General features: G+C 42.6%; 1 protein-coding gene across 4 annotated transcripts in view; it reads right to left on the minus strand.

Annotated features, from left to right (window-relative positions):
* The window catches only part of phf10 (PHD finger protein 10), a 120,986-nt gene extending 100,494 nt beyond the window's left edge, over positions 1–20,492 (minus strand). For 3 of the 4 annotated variants that reach the window (XR_012099690.1, XM_073051838.1, XM_073051840.1), the window contains exons 1-4: positions 20,406–20,492; positions 16,480–16,589; positions 14,850–14,980; positions 7,979–8,062 (exon numbers count right to left, since the gene is read on the minus strand). Coding sequence is in view for 3 of the 4 variants with exons in the window: in XM_073051838.1 (XP_072907939.1) it covers positions 7,979–8,062; positions 14,850–14,980; positions 16,480–16,589; positions 20,406–20,477 (397 nt within the window). In the remaining variant the exon portion in view is untranslated. The remainder of the gene's footprint in view (positions 1–7,978; positions 8,063–14,849; positions 14,981–16,479; positions 16,590–20,405) is intronic. The other variant, XM_073051839.1, reaches the window with a different exon arrangement.
* Positions 20,493–26,174: the final 5,682 nt, after the last annotated feature.

Consider the following 26,174-nt stretch of genomic DNA (forward strand, 5'->3'; position numbering starts at 1 on the left):
ACCTATCACTTGCCAGCGTACTCCTTCCCTTTTCCATACCTTCCTATTCTGACTTCCCATTTTCTTACCAGACCTGATGAAGGGTCTCAGCCAGAAATCTTAACTCTTTGTTCCTACGAGATCCTACGAAGTACAACCAGATCTAGGTGTTCTTGTGTATCAGTCAATGAAAGCAAGCATACAGGTACAGCAGGCAGTGAAGAAAGCTAATGGCATACTGGCCTTTATAACAAGAGGAATTGAGTATAGGAGTAAAGAGGTCCTTCTGCAGCTGTACAGGGCCCTGGTGAGACCCCACCTGGAATATTGTGTGCAGTTTTGGTCTCCAAATTTAAGGAAGGACATTCTTGTTATTGAGGGAGTGCAGCGTAGGTTCACAAGGTTAATTCCCGGAATGGCAGGACTGTCATATGTTGAAAGATTGGAGCGACTGGGCTTGTATACACTGGAATTTAGAAGGATGAGAGGGGATCTGATTGAAACATATAAGATTATTAAGAGATTGGACACGCTGGAGGCAGGAAGCATGTTCCCGCTGATGGGTGAGTCCAGAACTAGAGGCCACAGTTTAAGAATAAGGGGTAGGCCATTTAGAACAGAGATGCGGAAAAACTTTTTCACCCAGAGAGTGGTGGATATGTGGAATGCTCTGCCCCAGAAGGCAGTGGAGGCCAAGTTTCTGGATGCATTCAAGAGAGAGTTAGATAGAGCTCTTATGGATAGCGGGGTCAAGGGATATGGGGAGAGGGCAGGAACGGGGTACTGATTGTGTATTACCAGCCATGATCACAGTGAATGGCGGTGCTGGCTAGAAGGGCCGAATGGCCTACTCCTGCACCTGCTGTCTATTGTCTCTCCATAGATGCTGCCTGACCTGTATCCTCCAGCAATTTAGAGATACATTTCAAGTATATTTTGTGTGTGTTACTCTGGATTTCCAACATCTGCAGAATCTCTTGTGTTTAAAACAGCAGTTTCTTTTTCAGTTTCTTCACTACAGGAACTGGCTTCTCTACATCCATCAAATCCTATTACATTTTTGGATATCTCACTCTCTGAATGAAGGAACATGACCGAGGTTTATGTAAACTCTCCACAACGTCAGCCTCGTAGATCAGAGTTGCACCCCAGTGAAAGATGAATTTCACATGTGCTCAGACAACTGACATGTGGCTTCACCACCACTAACATACTGCAAAGTCAGTAGAAAGCAAAACCAGAAGGTGTATAAAGGGTTGGACTGTGTATATTTCTTGACAGGAAACTCAGCATTAACTGAAATAATAGCTAAGGTCCCAGTACTCTCCTGTGAACAAAAGAGGCTGTGTCTACTCCAATCTAATTTACTCCTACGTTTAAGTTTGAATTCAAAAGCCTTCTAATATATGTGTTGTACCAAGAAGGTACATTCATCATCAAAGACTCACACAATACTCACCCGCCATCTTTCTACAGCTACCACTGGGCAAGATGTACAGAATGGCGCCGAACGGTGACTCCTTTGCTTGCATCTTTGGAAGCAGCTCTATTTCTAACTTTAATATCTCTATTTTTCCCTTTTAGGGTTCTTTTGAACACGCTGACCTGGAGTTACATGCTGACTATGGGAATGGGACCCACTCTCAGGGTTCCATAACTGGCTATTGTTCAGCATGCCAAAGGCTCGGATTAAGAGTCTGGCTCGGATTTGGAGGTCTAAGATCTCAGGGCTCTGGCATCGGGTGGATCGCGGGTTGGTGTTACGACAGGAGACCCGTGTGTCGTCGGAGGAGTCAGGATATCTGCTGCGTGCCTGGAGACCCGGGATCTTTGCGATCTTCAGGCACAGAGCACGATAAAAAGCGACGTAACGGATTTTTAACATCATAAACCAGTGAGTTGTTTGTTATGTCTCCCTGCTCACTGGGAAAATGGAGACACCTCTTTCTCCCTTATTAGGGAGAGAGAGAGAACCTGCGGTATCTCGAATACCGGGTGAAATGCAAAGTCTTTGGGGTAACTGCAAATCTGTGTCTTTGCTATAGCTTTGCTCTGTCATAAGGAGACAGGAGGCTGGACCCAAGTGCAGGATGCAGGCACTGAAGTACTAGGGGCAGGACAGGAACAACTAAACAAGAGACAAGACGTGGGGGCCTGTGTGTGAGGGACGTGACGTTCAAGGTGATGCTGGGGTTCTGAGAGAGTCTTAGAGTTCAGGCAGGCAAGGAGGAGCCCAGAGTTCAGGCAGGCAAGGAGGAGCCCAGAGTTCAGGCAGGCAAGGAGGAGCCCAGAGTTCAGGCAGGCAAGGAGGAGCCCAGAGTTCAGGCAGGCAAGGAGGAGCCCAGAGTTCAGGCAGGCAAGGAGGAGCCCAGAGTTCAGGCAGGCAAGGAGGAGCCCAGAGTTCAGGCAGGCAAGGAGGAGCCCAGAGTTCAGGCAGGCAAGGAGGAGCCCAGAGTTCAGGCAGGCAAGGAGGAGCCCAGAGTTCAGGCAGGCAAGGAGGAGCCCAGAGTTCAGGCAGGCAAGGAGGAGCCCAGAGTTCAGGCAGGCAAGGAGGAGCCCGGAGTTCAGGCAGGCAAGGAGGAGCCCGGAGTTCAGGCAGGCAAGGAGGAGCCCGGAGTTCAGGCAGGCAAGGCAGGATCCCGGAGTTCAGGCAGGCAAGGCAGGATCCCGGAGTTCAGGCAGGCAAGGCAGGATCTTGGAGTTCAGGCAAGGCAGGATCTTGGAGTTCAGGCAAGGCAGGATCTTGGAGTTCAGGCAAGGCAGGATCTTGGAGTTCAGGCAAGGCAGGATCTTGGAGTTCAGGCAAGGCAGGATCTTGGAGTTCAGGCAAGGCAGGATCTTGGAGTTCAGGCAAGGCAGGATCTTGGAGTTCAGGCAAGGCAGGATCTTGGAGTTCAGGCAAGGCAGGATCTTGGAGTTCAGGCAAGGCAGGATCTTGGAGTTCAGGCAAGGCAGGATCTTGGAGTTCAGGCAAGGCAGGATCTTGGAGTTCACTGGGCGGGCCGCATAACTCCTGGGCAGGGCCCGGACCTCCCAAGCAGGAACACGGGGGCCTGAACAGGTCGCGGGGCACCTGGGTAGGTTGCGGGGCACAAACCGTCAGCAGCGAGGAATGGAAAAGGGCAGAGTCCCCCGCCGGGCAACGGCAGTTCAACCAGGCTTGCCCGATGGAGGCAAGGGATAGGAAGGGAACTAGGTCCAGGGTGACTGCCAGACTTACTCGAAGAACTCGTCTTTAACGAGGGGAACTCCAAGCCAGGGCAACCAGAGGAATAGGATAAGCAGGACAACCCCCCAACTCCACTCAGTCCTAAAGCCCCCTATATACACCGCCAGCCGATGGGCATCCTCCTTGGACTCCTCCTTGAGTCCAAACAAGCCACGATGATCCACAGGTGTCACTACTTGGGCTCAAGGCTGAAAGGAGGGACGGCTACAAGACCCGGAGTCCGGAGTACGTGGACCGGATCAAGAACCGGCATGCGGGCTCCTGACCGGACCACAACATGCTCACGCTTGAGTGCTCAGTGGCAGTGCCGATGCTTTTTTTTTGCCAGTGGGGGAAGGTGGGTTTGTTGCTCGCTACCACTTACGCATGGGAGGGGGGAGCTGAGGGGGACTTTGGGGTTTTAACGTTTAACTGTTGCTCATGCTTTGGGGCACTCCTCTGTTTTCATGGATGGTTGCGAAGAAAAATCATTTCACGATATATATTGTATACATTTCTCTGACATTAAATTGAACCTTTGAAGTCTGAAGTCCCACACCATGAGGTTCAAGAACAACTACTACATTTCTGCCATTCGATTCTTGACCAGTTAGTACAACCCTAATCACAAGAGTTTAGCAACCCTATGATCACTTTGATCACCATGCACTAAAAAAGATCTGCTGGTTTATTTGTCCTAATACCAAGGAGCATAGTATCAAGATAATTAGAGGAATGTAGAGGGGGGGGATGTCAGAAGTAAGATTTTTTTACACTGGGTAGTGGGTGCATGAATGTTCTACCAGGGGTGATCACAGTAGCAGACACATTAGGGACATATAAGAAACTCTTACTTAGGCACAGCAATGATAGAAAGTCTATGTAGGTGGTGTGGAAATGTACTTTACTTGTAGTAGTAAATCAGAACCTGTGCTGTACCAGTGTGCTTTGCTAAAAGCATTCATGCAACATTACCGTGCAGTCGAACAAAAGGACCTGCAATTAGAGGTCCTATAACTCATTGAGAGTGGCATCACAGGTAGATAGGGTCATAACGAAAGCTTTTGGCACACTGCCCTTCACAGATCAAAGTACTGAGTACAGGAAATGGGATGTTATATTGAACTTGTAAAAGACGTTGCTGAGGCCTAATTTGGAATACTGTGTGTAGTTTTGGTCACCTATCTACAAGAAAGATGTAAGGATGAGAGTACAGAGTTACAGGATGTCGCTGGGACTGGAGGACCTGGGTTATGTGTTTCCTGCCGATGAAAAGTTTTCTCAAGTTGTCCTTTCACAACTATCACTCATCACCAAGGACCGATCACCCAGGCCATGCTCTCTTCTTGCTGTTGCCACCGAGAAGCGGGTACAGGAGCCTCAGGACTCACACCACCAGGTTCAGGAACAGTTATTACCCTTGAACCAGAGAGGATAACTTCACTCACTCCAATACTGAACTGTTCCTGCAACTTACAGACTCACTTCCAAGGACTGTACAACTCATGTTCTCAATATTAATTATTTACCCATTTATTATTATTAATATTTGTTTTTGTATTTGCACAGCTTGTCTTCTTTTGCACACTGGTTGGTTGTCAGTAGTTTTGTATGTAGTTTTTCTCTGATTTTACTGTATGTTTTTGTTCTACTGTGAATTCCCACAAGAAAATGAATCTCAGGGTAGCATATGGTGACATGTACATACTTTAATAATAAATTAACTTTGACTGGTCCCTGCATCTGTGTGACAATTTATGTAAATTTATGTAATATTATGAGGACACCAAAAGCAGAGATAATTCACCCTGGCAGGTCCAATGCTTATCCTCCTTTTCAATTCAAACTACTCTATCTGAATCCTTCTATTCCCTTTTCTCTCATGTATATATCTGGCTTTCTTTTGTAAAAAGCCCAGCTAGTTCTTTGTGGCATAAAATTCCACAATGTCAGCACTCCCTGAGTAAAGTCTTTCCTTACCTCCCTTCTGGATTTATTAGTAACTGCTTTCTTTATGACCCACATTTTCAGATTATTCCATAAATGGAAATATTCTGTCCATGTTTTCCAATCCATGTATGGCCTGAGAGATGTCAGCTGGAGCTGAGAAGTCACTCTCAAACGTTAATTTATTCCTCTTACCAAGTTGACTGGAGAAATGAAGTTAAACTAGAGAAGACTTGACTGTGTCTTTCCACAAGCAGCATAAAGGAAAAGGCATAGACGTCAATAAATAAATCACCTTAATATAAATGTCCTGATAGATGCTGGAAAAGATCCCACAAGTGATTGTACTGATCTTGTTCAAATAAAGTAACTTAAAGTATTTTACTAAACAAAACAATCAAGATTAGATTAGCTTTATTTGTCACAGGTACTTTGAAACATATATCTAAACGCAACTTTTGCAGTCTGAGGATGTGCTGGGGCAGACCACAAGATCTGCCTTGTTTCCTGCTCCAACGTAGCATGCCCACAACTTATTAACCCTGACTCTGGAACGTGAGAAGAAACCAGAGCCCTCGGAGGAAACCAACACAGTCACAAGGAGGACACCCAAACTCATTGCAGACCGTGGCGGCAATTGAATCAGTTGGCTGGCACTGTAAAGCGTTACACTAACAGTTACACTACTGCACTGCCCAGTAAATCAAACAGCACGCTGAAATAACGGCCCTGAGAAAAGTCTTGACATCAAATTGTGCTGAGAAGCATAATACATCATTTTATTAATGACACAAGTAGGTTCTTAAGCTTTTGTTAAGGAAGCCACTTAAATCCATCTTTCCATAGCTCCTAGACTACACACAGACAGTCCCTGTAATCCAGGGGTTCCCAATCCTTTTTTTATCATGGAACCATGGAACCCAGATTGGGAACCCCTTCTGTAATCTGTGGGGAATCTGACAACAATTAAAACTCTGTTTTTACACTCCAACTTTGTAAAATCATGCTGAGTTACAAACAAAACTCCTATCAGTCCTCTAATAGGGAAATTCAACTGCAATGAGCTCTATAATTGCATAAAGAGTTGAATTCTAAAGAGTCAATTTAAAGAGTTATGAGTTCCCCCCACCATCCAGGTTATGCTCTCTTCTCACTGCTGCTATCAGAAGGAGGTAAAAGTGCATTAGCTCCCACAGCACCAGGTTTAGGAACAATCACTACCCTTTGACTTTCAGGCTCCTGAACTAGCAAGGATAACTTCATTCACCTCAATACAGAACTGATTCCACAACCTATGGACCCACTTCCAAGGGCTCTACAATTCATGTTCTCAGTATTATTTATTTACCTATTTATTAATATTAATATTTGTTTTTGTATTTGCACAATTTGTCTTCTTTTGCAAATTGGTTGTTTGTCAGTCTTTGTGTAGTTTTTCACTAATTCTATTGTATTTGTTTGTTCTAACTGCAAATGCCTGCAAGAAAATGAATCTCAGGGTAGCACATGGTGACATACACTTACTTTGATAATACATATATTTTGAAGAGTTAACATATCTGAAGAGTGTTTCATGGCTCTGGGCCTGTACTTGCTGGCATTTAGAATGAGGGACGATCTCATTGAAACCTACTGAATATTGAAAGGCCTAGATAGTGGAGAGGATGATTCCAATAGTGAGAGATTCTGCAATTAGACAGCACCGCCTCAGAATAGAAGGAAGTACCTTTCGAAGAGAGATGAGCAGAATTTCTGTGAATCTGTGGAAATCATTGCCACAGATAGCCAAGAAGGCCAAGTCATTGGGTATGTTTAAGGCAGAAATTTATAGGTTCTTGATTAGTAAGGGTGTAGGAGGCTATGGGGAGAAGGGAGGAGAATGGGGTTGAGAGGAAATATAAATCAACCATGACAAAAATAGCAGAGCAGACTCACTGGGTTGAGTGGCCTAATTCTGCTCCAATGTCTTATGGTCTGAATTGATTACAACCACAGAACGCTGGTTAAAATTCCAACAGAGGTCAAATTTTTTCTCCTGCAGTTCAAGTGTTTACAAAGCATATTCCACATATTCTGGCAAGTGTGGGCAAACACTGACATATTTCAACTTCTGTTTGGAATTCCTAACTATTAAAAAATATTTTTGTTGCTGATAAAGATCTCTAATGTAACTCAATAGCTTGGCTCTAAGGCAAAATGTTGTTTCTTCAAGCCCCAATCAAACAACATGTGCACACAGATCTAGGCTGATTTCCATGTACCGTTAGGAGTGTGCTACACTATTGGAGGACCTGTCTTAACGCTAAACTATCAGCTAATCGTAAAATATTCCACACCACCATTTCAAAGAATAAGATCACCTGGTGCCTTGGGCAATTCTTAATAGAGTCACAGAACACTACAGCACAGAAACAGGTCGGGGCCAAACTGTTAATCTGCTTAACGCCATCGACATGCATCCCGACCATAGCCCTCCATAACGCTCCCATCCATGTGCCTATCCAAACTTCACTTAGATGTTAAAACTGAACCCTGCTGCTGGCTGCTCGACCATACTCTCACCACCTGAAAGCCTCATCATTGACAGCATATTTACTAACCTGAACAAGATTCCAGACCAACCACCATTACTAGATCTTAACCACGTTCTGAAGTGGTCTAGGAAACTTCTCAATTTCAAGGAGTATTTTAAGGATTATACAATGTATGCTGGCCTTGCGAGTGGCATCCACATTCCCAGCATGAACACTGTGATTATCTTTAAAAATGTAAAATTGGAATTAAACTTAATATAGTGATTCCATCCATACAAACTGAAAAGAGACAAGTGGGTGGACTGCTTACCTAAGGTGCACTGTGTTTCTGTGATGACATTCATCTCTCTGAGATAAAGCTTCTCTTTGTGCGATAAATCACGTCGTTCCAGATCTGTCAAAGGACATTTATTTTAAAAAGTCATATTAGACAGGCACATGAATGTGAGGGAAATGGAAGGATATGGCCATTGTGTAGGCAGAAGGGATTAGTTTAGTTGGCCATTTGATTACTAATTTATTTGGTTTGGCACAACATCGTGGGCTTAAGGGCCTGTTCCTGTGCTGTATTGTTCTATGTTCATTGTGACTTTTGAGAAAATAAACTACAGATGCATATACATATGTACAACAAAGTGAGTTCAGAACGAAACCATAACAAGGAAAATAATAATTAAGGCCTATACCCTTTCACAAGTGAGTCATCATTTGTTTGTGCAAGGACGTTTATTGCATATAATCAAAGAACATTCTAAACTACAGGAGCTGGAAACATTTAATCAACAACTCCACATCAGTTGACAGCTCGAGAATGGGTTGTTGTGGATTAAAATCTGACGTATTCTCCTAGAGCAGGGGATCCCCACCTTTGTTATGCCATGGAGTCTTACCGTTAACTAATGTTCAAAGTAAAATTTATCATAAAAGAACATAGATGACACCATATACACCCTGAGATTCGTCTATAGAATAGTAACTATAACAGGATCAATAAAAGATGAACCAAACTGCAGAAGACAACAAACTGTGCAGATACAAATATAAATAAATAACAATAAATAATGAGATCATAAGAATCCTTAAACTGAGATCATTGGTTGTGAGAACTTCTCAATGGACGGGCAAGCTATCCCCTTTTGATCAAGAGCCTGATGGTTGAGGGGTCGTACCTGAAGGGTACATGGACCCCAGGTTGGGAACCCCTATCTCTGAGATTCCTCATTGCTGAAGGACCAAAGTAAAAGTTCGAAATGTTATTGTCACGGCTCCACAACCCCGAAAATCTTGAGATTTCAGTCTGTGGCCAACATGTCTTCAGGAGGGTGGACTCACTAAAAGGTTTCTGGGTTACAGGTTTCAACAAACCACTCAGTTAATGAATTAAAACACCTGAGGCAATTGATCCTTGATTCATAATTTTGAGAGGCCACAGGCAATTTGCTGTTCGGATTCCTAATCAGATACTGAGCAACATTTGGATCTGAGGAACAGTCCAAATAGGAAGAGCAAAGACAAGTCCCGATGACATCATTGGAATGTTCACACTGTCTTAAACATAGCACTAATTCCCAGCTACCAGCACCATGGATCCTGGATACATCTCACAGGTGAGGTGGCAATTCCAGACTGAACTCAAATCAAAGAAAGATGCCTGACAGTTGTAGCTGAGTTTGAATGCTACCACCTCTTATAAAGAAAAATTAAGCGCATAGATGACAACAGGGCTTCGCTTCCAGATGAGCTCAAAGCCTTCTATGCTCACTTTGACCGTCAAAACATGGAGGAACCATCACGAACTCCCGCAGTACCCGATGATCCTGTGATTTCAGTCTGAGGCCAATGCGCGAGCAGTCTCCAAGAGGGTGGACCCACGAAAAGCATATAGCCCAGATGAGGTACCTGGCCAAGTACTAAAGACCTGTGCTGATCAACTGGCTGGCGTGTTCACTGAGATCTTCAACCCCTCGCTTCAGCAGTCTGAGGTATCCACCTGCTTCAAACAGACTTCACTTATACTGGTACCTAAGAAGTACAACTTGCTTCAATGACTTTCATCCAGTAGCACTTACATCAAAAGTTATGAAGTGTTTTAAGTGTAATGCCCTGTTTAAGATTTCTACTGCTATGCTGTGAGGTATTTTTAATTTAGCAGTTTTCTGCAAAAGCAGTATGTCCTGTTAGTAAGAGTGTTTTGACTTCAGCCAAAGTTAAGGAACCATTTGCCCAACTTAGGAATGTTGTGTCAGCCAATCAGTTTTGTCCTGGTAAAGTGTTGTAACTTTAGTGGGAAGCTATGGAAGATGTAAGAGAGCTGGGCAGGATGAGATTTCTGAAGGACAGCAGTCTGGTTTGGGGTCTTTTGGCAGGAGCTGCAGAGCGGAGAGCAAGGGAAGATGCTCACAGAATGCCCCTCCAAGCAGAGACCCCATTGTAAAAGGATCTTTGAGCTGACGAATAATTCCAAAGAGGAAGTGTCTATACTCCTAAGTTAGCCAGTTTGTTTGAGATGATCTTCGAGGGAAGTTCAAACTGTGGTTGGTGTCTTCCAAAAAGAATGTGGGTTCAGCACATGAGTAAAGTGAAACACCAAACCACTACAGAAACAAGCTTCAACATTTATGTGCACATTTAGACTGGTTTAACTGGAATGGGCCTTTTATTTTACTTTTCTTTATCTGTTAACTGTTTGTTAAAGTCAAAATATTGGTAAATATATTCCATTTGTGATTTTATGCTGGTATACAATCTGTTATATTTCTGGCAAGTGATAACTTTGCATGAGACAGTATTTACAGAGCATTCACTACAATCAATGTTCCTTAATCGGAACATCCTCGCTTTCCTGTTTGGTTGAACCCAAATCATACTGACCCTGCACATGTGCCGATTATGGAAGGCGACCTTCTCACCACTGAGTCACGTGGCTATTAGCAGAGTTAGCTCCAGTAAGAGGATTACATAAAAGTTTGGTGATGAAACATATCAACCCCTGCCTGAGAAGTGACTTGGATCTGCTTCAATTTGCCTACAGGCAAATTCAACAGGTCCACAGCAGATGCCATCTCAACAGCTCTTCATTCAACCCTGGAACATCCAGACAGCAAAGATGCATACATCAGGATGGTCTTTATTGACAGTAGCTTGGCATTCAATACCAGCATCCCTCAAAACTAATCAACAAGCTTCAAGACTTTGGCCTCAACACCTCCTTGTGCAATTGAATCCCTGACTTCCTCACTTGTAGACCCCAATCAATTCAGAGTGTGGAGAAGATGTTGGCAACAACATGTTCTCCTCGATCTCTATCAGCACAGGTGCACCAGAAGGCTGTGTGCTTAGCTCCCTGCTCCAGTCATTTACACTTATGACTATGAGTCTAAGCACAACTTCAACGCCATATTCAAGTTGGCTGATGATACCACTGTCATACACTGAATCAAAAGTGGTGACGAATCAGCATATAAGAAGGAAGATGGAAAGTCTGACTGTGTGGTGCCACAACAACAACCTCTTACTCAATGTCAGCAAGATCAAGGAGCTGATTATTGACTTCAGGAGGAGAAAACCAGAGATCCGTGTGCCTGACCTCATCAGAGGATCAGAGGTGGAGAGGGTCAGGAACTTTACATTACTTGGTAAGTGCAATTATGAGGCAATGCAACACCTCTACTTCCTTAGCAGTTTGCAAAGATTCAGCATGACATCTAAAACTTCGACAAACTCTAAAGATGTGTGGTGGAGAGTATATTGCCTAGCTGCATCGCAGCTTGTTATGGAAACACCAATGCCCTTGAACAGAAAGTCCTACAAAAAATAGTGATACGGTTGAGTCCTCCCCACCCTACGAAACACTGTCACAGGAAAGCAGCATCCATCATCAGGGACCACACCACCCAGGTCATTGCTGCCATCAGGAAGGTAGTACAGGAGCCTCAAGACTTACACCACCAGGTTCAGGAACAGTTACAACCCCTCAAACATCAGGCTCTTGAACCAGAGGGGATAACTTCACTCAACTTCACTTGCCCCATCATCGAACTGTTCCCTCAACCTATAAACTCACTTTCAAGGACTCTTCATTTCATGTTCTCAATAGTTATTACATATTTATTTATTTTTATTACTTTCTTTTTGTATCTGCATAGTTTGTTGTCTTTTGCATACTGGTTGAACATCCAAGTTGGTGTGGTCTATCATTAATTTTATTACGGTTATTATATAGAATTATTGAGTATGCCTGCAAGAAAATGAACCTCAGGGTATATGGTGGCATATATGTAGTTTGATAATAAATTTAACTCTAAACTTTAACAAACTTCTATAGATTTGTAGAGAACGTTACAGAGAGCATTCCAGATAGTTACAATGTTCCCTTTAAGGTGTGCACCCTCACATCTTTTGCTACAAGGATAAAAAGGAAATTAAACTGCGCACAAAAGGTTCATGCCCTCTACCTCGCTGGCACGTTAAGTATATTTCATGATCGTTCACAATCACATTTGCATCTCCAGTTTCTGATCCAGACCTTGTTGACAATGTGGAGTTTGCAATGATTTGTCTGCAGATTTTAGAACTGGTTTATTTACACTGTTTTATTGAAGAAATTATTGATTCAACTATGTCAAATTCCAAAGAAGCAAAGGGCGTGAAGCACAAAAGAACTGCTAGTTCATTTAAAGTGGAGTGGCTTAATGAAACAGCAGAAACTGTTACACCAAAAGCTCGTGAGGTCAGGAATGTGCAGCTAGGAGAAATATTTATGTACAATACAGAAACTAGTGTTACTGTGAGTATTGTCATGATGCAAAAGTTGATGGAGAATTTGCAAGTGGAAAGAAGTGGAGTGATATTTGGAAACTTAACTTTTCAAAGTGTCATTTAGCAAGCAAATCACATATGGATGATGTGCAAATTCTCCAGTGAGAAAACGCGCTACAAGACTTGCTAGGTATGTTTTGTGAGAGTGCCAATAAACAAGAACGAAAACGAACAAACTTAGAGGAGATCGAAGTTCTTATTGACAGTGTTTTGCTACTGTTTAAAATGAATACCTCTATCAATAAAATTTAGTCTGCACATGTTGTTGCCACTGGACAAAAAATTGCACAGCGCAAGATTTTCGTGCCACTGGTCATTACAAATTAGACGGAATATTGGTTACAACTCTTTGTCAGCAACAGGCCAAGGCCTCACTTATCACGAGTGCCTGCCATGCTTTCACTGAACTTCTCAAGGCAAGAACAAACCCCAGCACAAAAGACGTAAGAACTAAAACACTGATTAGTGGTGAAGGCATGACTACTGGCTTAGCAAAGCCCTGAATATCTTCATCATTCAAAAATAATTTAAGTATTGTACACTCTAAACTTCTAATATTTAGTATTTTAAACATACACTTGCAACATTTAGAAGTGCTGGAAAACAAAGTTAAATGTAAATTAAGCCTCTCACAACTGGTCTTCTCCATTAGTGATGTACTTCCTGTGCTGTCCAACCTGCATGGGAAGCCTATACTAGAGTACAGTCAAAGAACAAAGTCAAAGAGCTAAGTACAGCTTTGCAATTCCAGAAATCAATTGCAAGTACACAGAATCCCACAGAATGGTGGCAGGTCATTGAGGGGAGGCACCAACTTTCTATGCAGAATTCAGGTTATTACAGGTTAGGATTAGATTCATAAACTTTCAGGTAATTTTATAATTACAGTGGTTGATCAGAGTAGCCACTGATTTGCGACAACTTTTAAAGAACAAGAACCAATTGAGAAAACTGGGATTCTCTTTGCTTAGTTAGTACAATATGCCACTTAGTTGGGACAGAAGACTGTTGCCACACAGTTTCCAACTAGTGGCAGAGTGCGTGCACTTGCGTTGCCATTAAACAGTACACTGTACTTCGACTTGCACCAGTTGCATTCTGCTTCTGTTATGTTATTCAATTGGGCCAATGAACGCCGAATTAAAAAGTAGTATTTTCTGACACTACTTCATGCCGGGAGACAATAGCATAGGTTGCGTGTGCTTGTGTTTGAAAAGCAGTGATTTTTGAAACTGATAATTAGCGAGAAATAAGCACTAAGACAATTCCGTACAGCTGTATTTGGGCTTGAAGATGCCAGTAATGACCAGGAGTAAAAATGAAACAATTTCACGACTTCAACAAGTTAAAAACTATGAAGAATTTGAAGGATTTGACTTACACCTTGAATGTTACAGTGAAAAATGAAGTTTTGGAAGATGGGATCGTTAAAAGGATTGTATGGAGGAAGTCCACTATCTGAATGAAATGTCTGCGCTGATTTTGTTCATTTACAGTCAATCAAAAGAACGTGGCATCGTAGACACTGGATGAATCCCTCCATCAATAACTACAAGCTGAGCACCCTTTATCTGAAATGCTTGGGACAAAAGTGTTTCGAGTATCTGATTTTTTGGGGATTTTGGAATACTTGTATTGATAGAATGAGATACCTTGGTGATAGGACCGAAGTCTAAACACAAAATTACATTACATACACTGTCTATGCATATACCTAAAGGTAGTTATCACTACCTCAGCTGCCCAGGTGGGCAGTCAGTGGCTGTTTGATATTGCCATCATTCCCAACTCGGAGTTTATGTGCTACCAGTCAGCAGTCTTTGTCTTACACTTGTTCAACACACACATGTACTTAACAGTAAAAGTTATTACATACCAATAATATCATGGAAATACAGTGTGCTCTGAGTCAGAAAAGCAGCATGGCTGGATCAGGAGAATACCTGAATCAGCTGTCGAACAACACACAACGGCAGGCTCTCAGTCTCCACCTACCATGCCATGTTTTCATTAAAAGCTTACAGTACACTGTATTTGTATTTTATTCTTTTTATGTTTTATGTAAGCAACAAAAGATTGAAAGTTTGAAAAGGGGTGTGAGGTCACTTTTCAGAACTGTCTGTGGGGTGCGGAGACCTGCGCATTTCTGGGAAACTTCTACTTATGGCATCACGTCAGCACTCAAAAAATGTTTGGATTTTCGTATGGGGTGCTCAATGTGTATTAGGAACAATACACAGTTTTATAATACCGTAGTAGTATTGGAAATTGGGCCAGCCGCTTAATTGTACTGGTGCCAATGTGTTCCAATTAGCTTACATATCAATAAACAAAACAAAATTAAAGTGAAAATCATCGCCTACCTGGATATTTTCGCTTGAACGAAGTCACGCCTAAGTATTCACTAACTTGTTCCTGAAGCATGTAATATTCTCCTGTATCATCACCTGGCCATTTATACTCCGTCAACATCTCTGCTGGAAAATAGGTTGAGCTAAGAAGAAAAATTATTTTAAACTTTTTCCAGTACAGTTGGATTTTATAGTTTAAACAGTTATATGTTCTAATAGGTCAAGTTGGAATTGACATGGTACAAATTAGTGATCAAAATCTCTTCAATGAGATGACGACAACAATAAACTTATTTACAGTACTGTGCAGAAGTTTTAGGCACATATATAAAGCGAGGGTGCCTAAGACTTTTGCACAGTACTGTATTTGTCAACGTGGAGCAGAGAGCAAGTTTGTAAATCTAGTGGGAGTAAAGGATGTTGGGAAAGACGAGGGTGGAGCGCCATAGGAGGAGTGTGGGACAGGTGGTGAAGAAATGATCGGGGTGATTCCAAACAATTGGCTTATTGAACATTACAGAACGTCGCTCTGGTGCTTCCTGCTCCCTCCACTCTCCCTTCCCCTGTTCCCAACCATGATTCACCTCTCCCTGTCCCCTTCCCACTTTCAGTCCACAACAGACACTCCATATCAGAATCGGGTTTATCATCACTCACATACGTCATGAATATTTTTTTATTGCAGCAGCAGTACAGTGCAATACATAAAATTACTTAAGTACTGTGTAAAATTCTGAAGGCACCCTAACTATATACACGTGCCTAAGACTTTAGCACAGTACTGTATATTGCACCTTCAAAGGGGCTTTATATTGTCAAATAGAATTTGAGATCATGTAAGGAAATATCGAGACAAAGAGCCAAAAGGTTTGGTTGAAATGTGAGGTTTTAAAAAAATATTCAACAAGGAAACCTAAAGAGACAGGCAGAAAACGAGCCCAATTCTTGGGATTTGAAATCTGAAGATGTAAGTGACAACAGCGGAGCGATAAGGATCAGAGATATTCAAGAGACATGAATGCTAGTGTGCAGAGATGTTGGAAACCTGGAGAAAACAGCACAGAAAGCAACATTTAAATACAGAGATAACAAGACAGAAATGAAGTCCTTGAATATGAAGGGTCCGAAGTGTTGCTGGTGACCCCTATCACCCATCCCACAATCTCTTTGACCCACTACCATCAGGGAGGAGGTACAGAAGTATCAGGATTAGGACTGCCAGCCTGGGTAACAGCTTTTCCCTCAGGCCGTGAGACCAATGAATACCCTGCCACCACCGAGGTCTTGTCTCGACGACAGCGAGCTGTTTATTGTGCTGCACACTACATGCACTTTGAATTACATTTTATTAACTTATTTGTGGTAATATTTTGTTTTATCTGCTGTGTGTAATGTACGTTTTGTGGGTGCACTGTGGTCTGGAGGAACAATGTTTTGTTTGGTCTAAATTTGTACAGTGCTGTACAAAAGTCTTAGGAACCTTAGCTCAACATATGAGCCTAAGACCCTTGCATAGCACTGCATAGTCAGAGGACAATAAACTTCAACTTGATTCAACTTCAACCATGCTAGACAGTTTACGCAAATATTAACATGCAGATTTTTCTAAAAGGCGTGAGAAAGAAATGTCATAATTCTCTACCTGAAGTCTTGAGTGGTGTCACTGCTTTTTGAGCTATCTCCAGATCCCATGCGCCTGCGCTTGGGAGCCTGACTTCCAGAGTCATCGTTTGAAGTCTCTTCAGCATCTTCCTAGAACATGAATAAGAATATTAAACACCGTACAAGATCAATCACCTTTGGGTAAATCTTTTCATGACATTCATCAATGACCTCTTATCCAAATATTTGGTCATCTGTCCTTTTTCTGCATACATCTTCTGTTATGCATTCCCATTCCACCCACTTGCTCCACAATGTCCTCATCAAGAACCTACACACACAAAATGCTGGAGGAACTCAGCCAATCAGGCAGCACTGATGGAGGGGAATAAACACTCATCACTTTGGGCTGGGACCCTTCATCAGGCCTGAAACATTGACTGTTTATTCCTTTCCATAGATGCTGCCTGATCTGCTGAATTTCCTGCTGCTGGGTTTGGACCCCTTTGGGTGCAAGACATCATGTTTGAAACATCTCCCAGTCAGATTTCATTCCCAGCAGTGTATAGATGTGGCTCTTAATATAGTCAGTAATCTATATGATTCTCCTAAATCTGCTGCCAACCTCTGACACGGCTGATCACAGCAATCTCCATTAACAGCTTCCTTATACCATTCAGCTAAAGATACACTCACCTAATCCTATTCTCATATCAGGTATCAGATTTTTGAATGGTGATGAACATGACCTCAGTGTTCTTCTTTCACACTATTTATTATTGTAATTTACAGTAATTTATGTCTGCACTGTACTGCTGTCACAAAACTGCAAGTTTCATTACTTCTGCCAGCGGTTCTGATAACATCACAATGGCAGCTTTTCCTCCACCTCCTGCCTACACACTACACCTTGGTGAAACCCTTCCCTCCACTTCCATATCAGCAATAACTCTCAAGGGATGGAGCACCCCCATTCCATCTGCTAAGAGCAGAATCTTCCAGTGACCAACTATTTTAACTCCTATCCCCAGTCCCATCCTGACATGTCGCTCCCCGACCTCCTCTTGTGCCACGATGAGTCCCTGGAGGAGCAACACTTCATATTCTGTCTGGGTAGCCTCCTGGGAATCTGATGGCTTCAACATCAATTTCTCCTTCTGGTAAAAAAAATCTCTTCCCCTTCCTTCTTTTTCTATGACCCACTTTGGCCTCTTACCTGTTCTCCTCACGTGCCTATCACCTCCCCCAGGTGCCCCTCCTTCTTCCATTTCTCCCATGGTCCACTCTTCTCTCCTATCAGATCCCTTCTTCCCCAACCCTTTACCTTTCCCACCCACCACCTTCACCTTTTTATTCCGCTGTCTTCCTCCTTCCCTTCCAGACCTGAAGAAGGGTCTCAGCCAAACGTCGACTGTTTATTCATTTCCATAGATGCTGCCTGACCAGCTGAACTCCTCCAACCTTTTTTAATGTGTAGCCCTCTGCTCTATCTCAACGCCACCTTTCTTGACCTCTCCAGTTCTGGAGTAGCAGACAATTTCTCCAATAAATATGCTGCAAACTTCATTCAGTAGTCAAGGTGGCATGGAAACGTAATGGTTAGCACATTTCCTCACAGTGACCATGTGGTTTCTTCCTGGTGCTCTGGTTTCCTCACACGTCCCTAAGATGTACTGATTCGGGTTAGAGAGTTGTGGGTATGCTATGTTGGCGCCAGAAGTGCGTCAAAGCTGCCCCCAGCACAATGCTTGCTGATTTGATTTGATGCAAACAACGCATTTCACTGCGAGCTTCAAGGTACATGTGACAAATAAAGCTAATCTCAAAAAGATCCCCAACCCTGCCCAATTCTGCAGGACTTGATGCAAAGTTTCAACACGACACAGTAGCAATTCCCTTCCTCGCACAAATGCTGCCTGACCCACTGACTTCCTCCAGCATAATGTTTCTCGCTCCAGATTCCAGCAAATGCTGTTTTACAAGGATGTTGCGCTACTGGAAGACATGAATGAGGTTACTGACATGAAGCATAAGTGGGAAGAGAAGGAATTAAACACAAAAGAAATTGTAGAAGCTGGAAGCTGGAGTGAGAAGCAAAATGCCAGTTGAACTCAGCATCAGGTAGCAAATGGAAGGAAATGGACAATCGAGGGAAAGAATTGTTCTGATTCTAATGAGAAAACTGAGGAAGACAAGTCAAGGAACAGTGTCAAGAATAACACACACAAGATGCCGGTGGAACTCATCAGGTCGGCAGCATCTCTGGGAAGGAACTAGCTGTTGACATTTTGTGCTGAGACCCTTCATCAAGATTGGAGAGGAAAGGGGGTGTAGCCAGAATAAGGAGGTCGGGGTGGAGAGGGGGGAGGAAGGAGTACAAGCTGGCAGGTGATTGGTAAGCCCAGCCTGGTGGGGGGGGGGGGGAGAAGATCAAGGAGAGTCTGGGAGGGGATAGGTAGAAGAGGTAAAGGCTTTTTCTTTACTTCTTCCACCGATCACCTCCCAGCTTTTCACTCACTTCCAGTAAAAACGGAAGAGGCTTCGTGACTGGAGCCCTTTAACTTGGCTTCCCTACTTATATTCTAAGGTTTGGTAAATAAAGAAAAGTATGCTGAATTGAGTCATTATCTACCCGTCCTATGAGTACAAGCTCCAACGTCCCTCTGTTCTCAACACTTGGTAGTTTCCTCTTATTTATCATGCATCTTCATAATTTGTTTTCTCCCTCCGAGTGCAGGGCAGGGAACTGCCTACCACTTGGCATTTTCCTGCCTCGCCAGCTAGTTGACGATGTTTTGCAACCCTCAGTTTTCTTTGCTCACTCTCAGATACTTGGTTTTTAACTGGTTTTAACTTCTTACATTACATACCCTTCGGCCCACCATGTTGTGTTGACCTTTTGACCCACTCTAAGATCAATCCAACCCTTCCCTCCTATATAGCTCTCCAGTTTTTCTCTGCTTCTCTGAGAGCTTCTTAAATGTCCCAAATGAATCTGCCTCTAACACCACCCCTGGCAGGGCATTCCACACACCCAACACTCTCTGTGTAAAATACGTTCCTCTGAAATCCCCCCCCCCATACTTTTCCTCCAATCAGTCAAAAGTTACACCCTCTCATCTCCCATAATACAGTCCAAATCACTGATAAACATTTCTTAAAAAAGAAATTGTGTCATATAGTCTTACCCTATCAAAGTTATCTCCTGTGATCTACCTATCCCTTCCCACCTTCTCTGCTACCTCAAACTAACTTGTTTACTCTCTTTCCCAGTTCTGATGAAGGTTTCATAAACTATTTCTCTCTCCACAGATGTCTCTGGACTTGCGGAGTGTCTCCAGTATTTCCACCTTTGTTACAACCCATAACCATTGTACCATTATCTCCCAATTACTGGTGTCATTGCTCTCACCAATACTTATCCCTTTTCAACATTTCCAAACCGTTGTTACACTGCCATTTGTGGGAGCTTGCTCTGCCCAACAAAGCTATCACAATGCCAAGAGTGATAGGACTCAAAGTACTTAACTGGCTATAAAGTACTTTAGTTAATCCTGATGGCACTACAGTATATAAATACAGGTCCTATTCATGTGTTAATACATAGACGTGGTTAATCTGGTGACTGGAATCCTCCTCTTTCTTTTTTACGAAACAAAAACTATAGGAACTGGAAATACAGGGAATGCCAGGAGCCCGTTGCAAATCATTTGGTGGGAGATATGATGAAGTTTCAAGTCAGTGACCTTCCACGTTTCACTGGGCTGTCAGAAACTCTTTGGAGTTATGCCGCTCGCGTCACTTGCAGGCGGATTCGTTGAGCCGTAAACTCAAAATCAATCCATCCCCTCGCTCCGAGAGAGAGAGCGGCCCAGCAACCCGAGGTTGCCGCCATGACCGCCAGGAATCCGCACCGAAGGATGGGGGAAGCAAAGGGAACCCGGCTCCCTTTTCCTGGACACTCACCCTGCTGGACCGCGCTCCCGGAGTTGCCGGGTTGCTATCGCACAGGCGGCTCGATGATACCACAGTAGCCATTTTAACTGAAGCGTCTTTCCCGGCGAGTGGGCCGACCATAAGCGTTCCCTGAGACGCCGAAGCCGGGAATCTCGGCCAGCGCCATGGTCGGCCCACCAGACGCTGCTACTCGATGTGTTTCCGTCCCGAGTCCATTGTCTGCGGAATAATCGGGGGCTTGGAGTGAAGGAGGGGATCCGAGCAAATGCAGACTATTTTAACGAAGATGTATTTGTAAGAGTGAAGTTGCTAGCATTAAGTGAGATTGCTTAGCCTTCCAAATCCAGTCTCGTCATTATTTGCATTGGTTTATTATTGTCACATGTACCAAAATACAGTGATAATCTAATCTTGCATTCTGTTTATACAGATCAAATCCTTACACAACGCATTGAGCTAGACTAAAGTAAAATAGTAACACTGCAGAATAAAGCCTCTGAAATAGTGCAGAGCAAGTAAACGCTAAAGTGTAAGATCATAAAGAGGTAGAGTATCGGAGATATAAGTGCTCCATTCAAGAGCCTGACAGTGGGATAGCTGCTCTTGAGCCTAGTGGAACATACTTCAGATGTTTGTATCTTCTGCCCGATGAGAGAGAGGGAGAAGAGAGAACGGCCGGGTTAGCTCGGATCTTTGATTATGCTGAGGCAATGAGATGTACATCATCCGGAAAGCAATATGCTGAAATTACACTCTGTAAAGTGCTGCTTTAGAAACAAGTACTGGCCATCTGCCTTTACACATTGGTAGAAATGTTATTTTTATAATGTTGCTATGAAGTACCTAAAGGCATTTCGCGATTAAATATTAAGTAGCTTTTGTTGGATTCCTTCGTGGCAGCCTGGTTCATGGCTGTAGGTCAGAACACATTCACCCAGCTACTGTGAAAAACTTTCTTCTGCATGTCCTCCATACAAATCATTTCAAAACCAACAAACATCCAGATAGTACATGGGAGAAGCAATTCTGCATTCTGTCAAAGCTTTTCCTTTGAATTAGCGTCTTGTGCTGATGTGATGAAATGTCTGCATAATAGAGGGTCTGGGTTCAAAACATCGATTGTTTATTCCCCTGCACAGATGCTGCCTGACCTGCTGAGATCCACCATCATTTTGTGTGTGTTACTTGGATTTCCAGCATTAGCTGAATTTCCTGTGTTTTAAGTTTTTCACTTTACCTCGGTACAAATGGCAATAATAAACCAATTGAGCATTAGCAAATTCAAAATATCGTGATGCAGTTCCCATTACCGAGAAAATGCAGTGCAGGTAGACAATAAGCTGCAACAGCCATATGGAGGGATTCTGCGGTCAAAAGTTTATTATTGTGATTTTCATAGTCAATTGAAGCTGGTTTTAAGCTTGGTGGCACATGCTTTTTGTCTTCTTGATGATAACAGAGAACATCCAGGGTGGAAGAACTCTTTCACTATGTTAGGCAGTGGCAATTGTAGACAGTCCTGAGTGGTGAGACTGGTTTTCGTGATGAACTGAGCTGTGTCCACAATTCTGTCCGGCTGCTAATCTCTTACTGCATCAGACCTTGGAATCAAGCATCCAATATGACATAGAAAATGGGAACAATGTGGCCTGACCAGCTGAGTGGAACTGGGGCTTCAATGTTGGGGATGTGAGTCTGGGAGAGGATGCTAACATCAGTGTTTTCTGTGGATTGGAGGCTTCTACAAAGGGAAAATTCTTGGTATTTTAGGTTTATACTTCTAACTAGTCTGAGTCTCAAAAGTATGTACGAGGATAGAGATTTGTACTTCCCAATAGCCGTTACATTTTGAGCTTTGCTTGGGAAGTAGGTCTTCCAGCACCCCTTCCTCAAACAGCTAACAGTCATGCACCATGTTGAATGTGACAATGAATTTCATTATCAATGTCTGTCTTTGTTGAGGGATAGCTTCAGAGATACTGCAGGTGGCTCACATTTTGCAGTCTGGAGGGATTTTTTATTGTTGGACAGTGACTTTGTACCATAGGGGACATGTTGGTAGAGAACTGTTGTTTTGTGGATATTATTTCAAGTATTTTACAGACAGACAGACATACTTTATTGATCCTGAGGGAAATTGGGTTTTGTTACAGCCGCACCAACCAAGAATAGTGTAGAAATATAGCAATATAAAACCATAAATAATTAAATAATAATAAGTTAATCATGCCAAGTGGAAATAAGTCCAGAACCAGCCTATTGGCTCAGGGTGTCTGACACTCTGAGGGAGGAGTTGTAAATTTTGATGGCCACAGGCAGGAATGACTTCCTATGATGCTCAGTGTTACATCTCGGTGGAATGAGTCTCTGGCTGAATGCACTCCCGTGCCTAACCAGTACATTATGGAGTGAATGGGAGTCATTGTCCAAGATGGCATGCAACTTGGACAGCATCCTCTTTTCAGACACCACCGTCAGAGAGTCCAGTTCCACCCCCACAACATCACTGGCCTTACGAATGAGTTTGTTGATTCTGTTGGTGTCTGCTACCCTCAGCCTGCTGCCCCAGCACACAACTGGCCACCACAGACTCGTAGAACATCCTCAGCATCGTAGACATGCTAAATTACTAGCATGTCTTTGGAATATCAGGCTAGTAAAACAGTCACTATTCTTGAAATGAAAATTTGCAATATTTAGCGATTGATAAAAAAAATTGAAAATATAACAATTGATTATCACTATAAGTAGCATTTATACTGACTCTAGAATATTTTGTGTAAACGCCATTTAATTGTGTAACAATGGTACTTGCCCTCAACATTTTGGGCATTCAGATTAATAATAGAAATATAAAATTGCAAAAGCAACTGAGGCGTTTTAATACATTGCATAAAGCATGTGCTGATTAAAAGGGTAAAGCTTTGTGCTGTGAATAGATGGCTTTTCTCTAACAAATTACGTACTTTGTGGAAATGAGTCAGGGCAAGGGTCCATCGCCATTTCTTAGTTTAACGAGGTTGCAATGTTCCATTTCATCTGCTTTGCATTTAGAAGTTGGGTCTTTGAGCTCCAGAAAAGGGCAATTTCTGGAAGAAATAATGATTGTATATTTGGTATTCCTTATGAACCTGGGACAAGTCTTTTCACCCAGACCTTCAGGCTAAGCACACCCCTGTATTGCTAACCTACTCCCACAACCTGCTCAGCAAGCTTTGCTGCTGAAGTGACTGAAGTCTCTGTAAGGAATATAAAACCTCTGGAGGATAGAAACATCATTTGAAAATTTCCTGCCAAAATTACACTGCAAGATTTAGAGATCTCTACATAAAGTCTATTCCATTCCATTAACAATTCTGCTTCATTCACTGATTTATTGATCATGCTTCAGATGAAACAGAAAAAGAAACTTTTACCAATGGCAGAGTGTCAATAATCAGGGAAGATACTTAAAGTAGTTGGAAGCAAAAATTCCAAGCGTCACTGCTGGCTATTGATTAACACACAATTAGAAAATTTGTTGAAACAGAATCAATAGTCAGCTATTGAAAGAGATTGGATAAACACATCAAGGAAAACTGCAGGATAACGGAAAATAATATGGGTTTGATTCTAACTGGCATGTCCCTTAAACAAGTCAATAGACATTGCAGACACGATGAGCCAGATGGTATGGAGGCTCCAATGAGCAGGATTGAAAGTGGCTACATAGGGGTGTCAACTCCATCGTGGGAACAACCCTCCCAACCATCAATCTCAAGAGGCAGTACTTAAAGAAAGGCGCTTTCATTATTACAGATTCTCGCCATTCAGGACATGCGCTCCTTCCATTACTACTACTGGAAAGGGGGTATAGGAGCCTAAAGACACACTCAATGATTTAGGAACAGCTTCTTCCCCTAAGACATCATATTTCTGAGTGGTCCATGAACAGTACCCTGTTATTCCTCTTTTATGCTTGTAACATGCTGGTAAAGGTTTCACTGCTAGTGTAATGGTCTTTCTGTAGAAGCAGTGTTTGGGTTATGGTTAGAGATAACGGGTGCTTTGGAATGTGAGCCATCCAATGAAGGGAGTGTGTTTCTCATGTTGTGTGCCTGACACGGGTGAGCTGGGTCTTTTGTTCGGCGGGAGATGAAGGGAGAAGACGCTAGAGAGAAGAGGTCGCAGGATTCGACCCGGAGCAGGGCCATAATCTGGCAAAGCCCAGGGATATCGAAGGAGGATCGGTGAAGGGGAAACTGAGCTCCAACTTGTGCACATCAGCCTGTTTCATTAAAATGGGCCCTTTTCTTTTTTTCACTTTTTCTTTACTAACTCTTTAATCAAATTAAGAATTATAAATCTAACTAATTTAATTGTATGCAGTGTACTGTCTGTTATTTCATGGTACTTATTTGTAACGAATCACGGAGCATCCACGCAAATGGGGTTTCGGGACTGGCTCACGTCTCAATTTCACACGTTTGGTGGGGCCAGAGATAGTCTTCCCTAGACTTACGCAGCCAATGGGACCAGAGTGTTTCACCCTTATTATTTTTTGTAACTCACAGTGATTTTTTTGTGTCATACACTGTGCGGCTGCTGCAGAACAAGACATTTCACAATATACATAACTGAAAATAAACCCAAATCTAATTCTCTTGTGCTGTACGGTTTTAAAAACAAGCTAGACCATTGGAAACAGAACTAAGTAGCTGTTGGAAAAAAGCCAATGTGATTCTCTTCTTTAAAAGGTGAAGATGGAAGGCAGGGAACTCTAGGTCAATTAGTTTAACATGTATTGTTGGCAAGATGCTTGAGTCAGTAATTTAGAGGATATAACTTATCTTATGAAAGCTGAATGAAATGAAACATAATCAACCTGGTTTTATGAAAGGGAAATCACGTTTGACAAATTTGGTCAAATTGTTTCTGGATGTAACAGAGTTGAAAGAGGAGAGCTGGTAAAGGTAGTAAATTTAGGGTTCAGAGGAGGTTCATGAGAATAATTCTGGGAACTTAAAGGTTAACATGTGAGGAGCATTTGATGGCTCTTAGCCTGTACATGCTGGAGTTTAGAAGAACGAAGGGGGGAATCACATTGAAACCCATGAAATATTGAAAAGCCTAGATAGAGTGGACATGGAGAAAATGTTTCCTGTACTGGGGGAGTTTAAGACCAGAGGGGATAGCCCCAAACTAGAAGGATGTCCCTTTAGAAGAGGTGTGGAGGAATTGCTTTAGCCAGAGCAAGAATTCAATGCCACAGACAGCCATGGCAGCCAGGTTATTGGGTATATTTAAAGTGGAGTTTGATAGGATCTTGATTATTAAAGATATCAAAAGTTACAGAGAGGAGGCAAGAAAAATGGCATTGAGAGGAACAATAAATCAGCCATGATAGAATGGCAGAGCAGACTCAATGCGTTGAATGGCTTAATTCTGCTCCAATATCTCAAGATCTAATTCACAAAATGTTTGTAGGCGGGTCTAATAATCTCAGCAGAATTTTTGTCTTTACTGTAAAGGGATGTAGTTTAAGAATAGGGAGGTTTTGTTACAGTTGTACAGAACAGAGTGTTGGTAAGGCCTTATCTGTGAACAGTTTGCTTCTACTCATGAAGGAGCATCCAGTAGCATTAGAAGCATTCCAGGTTAGCTCCTTGAATGAAAGGATTGTTCTGTCAAGAGAGGCTAGACATTTTTAAAATCATGGTGTGACATGGGTAGACAGTAATTTTTTGGAGCAGTGAAAAAGGAGAGGTGCTCTTATTTGAACTTGCATGATCCCAGGAG

This window comes from Hemitrygon akajei, chromosome 7 (assembly GCF_048418815.1).
Source record: "Hemitrygon akajei chromosome 7, sHemAka1.3, whole genome shotgun sequence".
Taxonomy (NCBI): domain Eukaryota; kingdom Metazoa; phylum Chordata; class Chondrichthyes; order Myliobatiformes; family Dasyatidae; genus Hemitrygon; species Hemitrygon akajei.